We start from the raw sequence: 6,944 nt of genomic DNA on the forward strand, positions 1-6,944 counted from the left end.
TATATATATATATAGATATTATATTGTACACATATATATGTATATTGTACATATAAATTTAAATTGAGTTCTATTATAAATGTTTTAAATTATGCCTTTATCGAGGATATGATTGAAAATATAAAAAGATAATTTACCTGGTTACAAAAATATTATAAATTAAATTGAATTTATCATTATATATTAATTTCAAAGACGGACCTTCAGATGGATTGTGCATTAGATTTGATGAGAAGATTGCCACCCCAACAAATTGAAAAAAATTTAAGTGACTTAATAGATCTAGTGCCATCTCTGTGTGAAGATCTTCTATCTTCTGTTGATCAGCCTTTAAAAATTGCAAAAGATAAAGAATCTGGGAAAGATTACTTACTTTGTGACTATAATAGAGATGGAGATTCCTACAGGTAAGTGTAAAACAAATTCTTTATTGTCTTCTTTCTATAATTATGTTAATTATGTAGTATTTTTATCATTCTGTTATTTTGTTTTATTAATATTAAATAAATGAGTATTGCAATGAAGATATTTTACAATACACAGTTATTTTCCAGGTCTCCTTGGAGTAATACATACGATCCACCTCTAGAAGATGGCTCAATGCCTTCTGAAAGACTTAGAAAATTAGAGATAGATGCAAATCATGCATTTGATCAATATAGAGAACTTTATTTTGAAGGTGGAGTGTCTTCTGTCTATCTGTGGGATTTAGATCATGGTTTTGCAGTAGTGATATTAATTAAAAAAGCAGGTGATGGTTCAAAAAAGATTAAGGGATGTTGGGATTCAATTCATGTAGTAGAAGTTCAAGAAAAATCTATTGGAAGGATTGCACATTATAAATTAACTTCTACTGCAATGCTTTGGTTACAAACTAATAAACATGGATCTGGAACAATGAATCTTGGTGGAAGTCTTACAAGACAGGTTTGTTTATAATTATTTCCTACATTATGATTAAATCTTTGAGTATTATTGTTTTATATAAAGCTCTAAAAGTATGCTAAAATGAATTCAAAGTTGAGATATTTTTCTGAATGTGATTAAATTTGATGAAACATTTTGCTCAGGTTGAACAAGACGCCCAAATAAGCGAGAGTTCACCACATATTGCTAATATCGGTCGCATGGTTGAAGATATGGAAAATAAAATCCGAAACACCCTAAATGAAATCTATTTCGGAAAAACAAAAGATATTGTAAATGGCTTAAGATCTGTTCAATCTTTAGCTGATCAAAGACAACAAGCTGCTCTTAGACAGGATCTTGCGGCCGCGCTACAAAGGAGAAATGCTAACAATTGATCTTGCGAGGGAGATCAGCTTTCCTTCGATTTTGAAGAGTGTCAATAAAAGAGAAAAAATGAAAGAAATGAAAAAGGAATCATAAATGATGAAATTAAGATTCGAATTGTTACAATTACTGTGACGAGAGTTTTTGAACAGTTTCCTGTGATATACAGGGTGCAACGGTAAAGATAAATTTTTCCTGAAGTATTAAAGAATTAAAGAATGAATAATTGAATATCAATTATTAATTATGTCGAGATTTTGAATAAAATATTAAGAGACATTACGAGTGTTGAATTTTATATGTGTATATACGGGTGCGCGTATGTGTATACATATATAAATGCATACATACATACACGCGCGCATATATACGTAATGTGTTTAAAGGTATGTAACACTCCAAGTTAATGTTGCATTTAAATCTCGAAATAATCGATTTAAAATAATTTTCATAGCTTACGTATTTGTTTCAAGTTTTTCGTTCTTTAATACATAAACAAATTTATATATCTGTATTTTATCATTCTTTACAATTCTTTCTGCGCTGTTTTTACTAATTTAAATTTATTTGTAAAGACTTGTTATGAAGGTTTTAAACATTTTCATAATTTAATCTATTATATATTATTAATTTTATAAATTATATTTCTCGTTATATTCATCGAAAGTTGATTTATGTAAACGTACAAAACCTTTATAACAATGTTTCTACGCATTTTTTTAATAAAAATTAATTTTTATAAAATTATCGATTACCCAATTAGCGCACAATATCTAATGCATATAGGCATAAGTTATAAAACATGTTTTATACTTGTATAAACGTATCTCATTTTTACAACGAATAAATCTTAAAAAAAAGCGGTCATAGCACATTCAAGATACATTCTTGTTTTTGTGTTACATATCTTTGACATATTCTTCATATGTATGCGTGTATGTAGTATGTATACTTCAATTGTATAGAGCCAATCACACACACATATGCATGTGCGTGCGTGTGTGTGTGCCTGCGTGCGTGCACGTATGTATGTATGGTACTCGTAATGTTTTCTTAATCACTAATAATTATTAATAATACGAGATATAAGAGTATTAATGTTTGAAAATGTAGGAATATTAAAGAGAATATTTGCGAATAAACGTCTAACAAGTTGTTCACTAATTTCCCGCCTAAGTACTTGATTTTAGTAAATTTCAAATTGCGTCAAATTAAAATAAGAATAAAAATAATATTTACATACTGTTTTGTGATTACTAATTTTATAAAGATTGACTTGATAGTTAATTTCAACAAATGTTAATTAAATTTCACTAAAAATTTCATAACATAAATTTTACAGAATACTTTTTTAATTGGGTAGAATAGTTTATTTAATGTAATTGAGTTTAATTTGCGTTCTTATAATTATTATTACTGTTAATTTCTGCATTAATATCTATAATATAACAGCAATAAACTTATGGAAAGTAAAAATCTTTAAACAATGTAAATCAGTAATAAAAAACATTTTAAATATAAAACTGTACTAAAATTATGAAATTGTGAAGGAAAATGATAAAAATTTCAATTTAATTTTGACAGTTTTAATTAACTTAAATGAATGTAATATTAAGTCAGTTAATAAGATAAAAAAAATAGCAAAATCATTAAGATTCAGATTTTCAATAAAGTACCATTATAAGAACAACAAAATATTATCGAAGGTTGACACAAAAGCATCGACGGCTTTTTTCTCATTTATTTATCCATTTATCTTCCTGCCGTATAAACAAATGCTCGTTGGTATCCATTTACTTATATACTTTACGTCTGTATGTTCTGTTTTAATTTCCATAATCGTGTACTTTCGTATATACTTGTGTAGTTACATATACTTTACCACTGTGTGTACTTGTATATGTGTATTTGTGTATACGCGTTTGTTTGCCTATATACGCCAATGCTGGTTATGCATTTTTAAAAATATCTATATACTGACGTGTGTTAAAATGATTACAGTTTAATATTTCGCACATTAATTTAATACGTGCGTAATAGAATTAAAGAATAATATTTCAAGAATATTTTCAAATTGAAATAAGTTTTATTAATTGTTTAGATTTTATTTATCGCTACATAAATACTAGTAATTATTTATCAAGTATATAACTGATAGCTTAAATTAGATATTTTAGATTTTTAATACTAAAGATATTTTAAAAAATAATATTCTCGAAATATCATTTGACATTCGTGCTTACAGAATAAATGATTAATTTTAATCTGTTGTGCCTGAAAACTATTTTTAATATAAACCGTTAGAATTTAAAGAAACGACCAGCAGTGGTGTATAATTAATCAAACCGAATATCGAGAAGCAGAAAAAAAATGATTTCCGTCTCTCGTGGTTGAAATACGACCGTGAGGCCGATTGATTCGTTCTTCTTTTTTTTCAGATTTTTTATCGATTAAATTCATTTATCTAGGTCGTCTTAATAATCTTAAATTAGTCTGCTTAGATTATAGTAGCTTAGTTGTTTTTTTTAATCATTCATCTTTTATATTTCTTAAATTTTCTTATATTTTCATAGATGGTATGGTCTAATTTGAAATAGAGCATTTAATGCAACTTAAATAGATACATCATGACTCAAATTTCAAATAAAAAGTCAAAATTAGATAATAAAATTTTAGAATTCAAGTTTATAGTTATACTTGAAATTACATGTATGCAGCCTAAAATTCAAATTGAATTCCAAAATTTTGTGTTAGGGTTTATGAGCTTAATATTCATTGAGTTTGAAGTTTCGATTCTAATCTCAGAATATCGAAGATACGAAAATTATTAAAATACAAAATAACATTACAATGTGAGTTTGAAATAAAATCTTTAATCTACATAGGAAACCAATAAAAATTCATCAATATATGCAAAAAATTAAATTTCATAATTTCAAATATTCTTTTGTAATTACAAATGTGGAATTATACTTCAAATTTTGAGCAAGAAATGTAGATTTTTTATTTTTGTATGAATTTAAGAAATATATTGTAGTACTTTTTATTATATCGAAGTTATGAATACATATTTAAAAAATTGAAAGAATTTTAGAATTCATACTTTTATAAAATGAAAATTATAAAAGTGAAAATTTATAAAAATAAGTTGTAATGAAATAAGGATTTTGGATAAATAATAGATACTAGGAATTTCTAGTAAAGCATGAATTTTTTAAACGAAATTTCAATGGCAGAGAATTCTAATAAAGTTTAGACAGGATTATAATTATATAAAAAAAGACGTCAAAACCAAAATAACATATTAATTTTAAATCAAGCCCGGAGTTTGAAAACATACAATTTTAATAATAAAGAATTGATGAACTATACTGAAAAAAAGACAGAATTCCAACAAAAATAGGGTTGTTATAAGCACTAGAGTTTTAACGTAATTGGAATTTTATATATTCAAATAGAATTTAAGTTGGAATATAACAGAAAATTTGAAAAATTAAACTTGTAAAGGAATTGAAACTTCAGTTAAAATATATAGAGAGAAAGAGTTTTTGTGAAGAAACAAAATTTTTTGATAATTAGAATTTTAGGAATACTAGAATTTCAATAAAATTGTAGTTTCAGATAGAATATTACATATTATTACTAAGATATTTTTGAAATTCCAATAGAAATAAAATTCTAATCATGTTGAAATTTTAGAAATCACAAATCAAGGCGAAATAGTTCTCTTCTGAAATTTCTCACTGTCAAAATTGCCTTTTAATTTCAACGTTTTAAGCCGCCAAAACATTCATTTATCCCAAAGTCTAAGCTGATACTGTTTCTTGGTTTATTCTCTTTTTATTTGTTTTTCTTTTTTTTTAATTTTTTTTTTTTGCAATTATTTCATCATTTGTAATCCTCTCCTCCCTCACACTTACACGCTCACGCACATTATTTTTCGCTTCTTTCCAGTTTTTTTTTTTTTTTTTTTTTTTAAATTATGTTGCCTCTTTCTTTTTCCTTGTTATTTCATTTCCATTCTTTTTATTCTTTTTTCACGTGTCCCTTACTCTTTTCCTTTCTATTTGCTGCTGGTAGTAGTCCTTATGTTAACCATTGATCATCTTGTATTGTATCTTAGGTTTCTCTTAATAATATATTAGCTGTGTGTGTTTTATTTTTTCTTTAATGTGATGGTAGAGTCTGGACTGAACACAATTATTTATCGATGGCAGTGTTAGTTTTAATGGCGATCACGACCTCCTCACCACATGCCTTCAGCACAGTGCACTGAAAGAAAAGAATTTTGTTTTTCAATTAATATAAACAATTTTTATTTATTTTGTATCTATACAATATTATAATGCATACATAATATGTAAACTGAAGAAATTTTTTATAATACAACGACAGATAATAACAATGTTACACATAAATTAAGATAAATAATACTATAATATCACATATTTCAATGAAAACATTTTTAAGAAATAATAATATTACAAAATGCAAACAAATTTTGTTTATTAGATAAGCAATACAAGATACATATGAAAACCATAATAAACTTTGTCAATTTTATAAATTTGCATATATCTTTATAATTATTTTTCAATATTTAACTTAATAATATAAAAAACATTTTACAATAAACTTTCATTTAACATAATGAATGAATTACAATAATGTTCATGACTTTCTCTAGTAGAATCATTATAAAAAATTGATATTTTGTATGAAAGTAATACTCACAAGAAGTTCTTTTCCAGCATCATGATCAGTACGTAACTGAGCACCCAATTCACCATCAGGAATTTTTAAATCTTCACGAAGCTCACCATTATCAGCCATCAGGCATAAGTAGCCATCATCAGATATGTCTGCTAGCTGTAATATTAAATGTATATATTAAATACAATAAAAAGTCTAAAATAGAATAAGAATAAAATAATTAAAAACCTTCCATCTTCAATAAATAATAGGAACAATAAAAATTAATATTTAGTTTATAATATAATTCATAATCAAAACAATCTTATATTGTCAACAGAATTATATTATTTTAAGAACATACAATAAACTTAATAGCTGCCAATAAATAATTACTTTAACAAATAATTAATGCAGAAATGAAATTTAATACAAATAACACATATAGCATTGTTATATTATATCAACATGAAATAACTTTATAAACTTAATTTTAAATACCTGGTAATCTTCCCGCTTAACGAATGGCACATCCATATTGTGCGTAGACGGACAAATATCTTCATACTTTTTGGAAGTAAAAATGTCAATGCCTACAAGATGTACTTTGGCATGACCATGTTTTCCTGTTTTGGAAGTTGACATTTCTACAATTTTACATGGTCGAGATTTCAACATAACAAACCCATTTTTACGCAGAGCTGAACATTGCATTGGGTATGTTACAGAAGCACCGGAGTCTCCGGTCTCAAAGTGAGTATCCTCTATGTCTGCCATCCTTAGTTTCTGTTATTCTGAAATCACAATTTTAAGTAAATTGATAATGGAATTCAAATATTAAGTTCAGTATAAAAATAATGAAGTTATAAAATTATAATAATTAATAGTAATTATTTATAGAACATTAAAAAGTAATTTACATATAATAAATATTTAAAATGTTTCTAACAGTTTTATAA

General features: G+C 25.6%; 2 protein-coding genes across 4 annotated transcripts in view; one reads left to right on the forward strand and one right to left on the reverse strand.

The window, feature by feature from the left end:
* cpb (F-actin-capping protein subunit beta) overlaps positions 1–1,964 on the forward strand; it is a 3,210-nt gene extending 1,246 nt beyond the window's left edge. The window contains exons 2-4 of the mRNA XM_017900186.1: positions 196–407; positions 555–927; positions 1,071–1,964. Of these exons, the coding sequence (XP_017755675.1) occupies positions 196–407; positions 555–927; positions 1,071–1,304 (819 nt within the window). The 3' untranslated portion in view covers positions 1,305–1,964. The remainder of the gene's footprint in view (positions 1–195; positions 408–554; positions 928–1,070) is intronic.
* A 3,441-nt stretch (positions 1,965–5,405) lies between these two features.
* Positions 5,406–6,944, reverse strand: part of eEF5 (eukaryotic translation elongation factor 5) — a 3,982-nt gene continuing 2,443 nt past the window's right edge. For all 3 annotated transcript variants that reach the window (XM_017900190.1, XM_017900189.1, XM_017900188.1), the window contains exons 2-4: positions 6,487–6,779; positions 6,028–6,162; positions 5,406–5,565 (exon numbers count right to left, since the gene is read on the reverse strand). In XM_017900190.1, the coding sequence (XP_017755679.1) occupies positions 5,494–5,565; positions 6,028–6,162; positions 6,487–6,762 (483 nt within the window). In that variant the 5' untranslated portion in view covers positions 6,763–6,779 and the 3' untranslated portion in view covers positions 5,406–5,493. The remainder of the gene's footprint in view (positions 5,566–6,027; positions 6,163–6,486; positions 6,780–6,944) is intronic.

Source organism: Eufriesea mexicana, unplaced genomic scaffold (assembly GCF_001483705.2).
Source record: "Eufriesea mexicana isolate 0111107269 unplaced genomic scaffold, ASM148370v2 scaffold1121, whole genome shotgun sequence".
Classification (NCBI taxonomy): domain Eukaryota; kingdom Metazoa; phylum Arthropoda; class Insecta; order Hymenoptera; family Apidae; genus Eufriesea; species Eufriesea mexicana.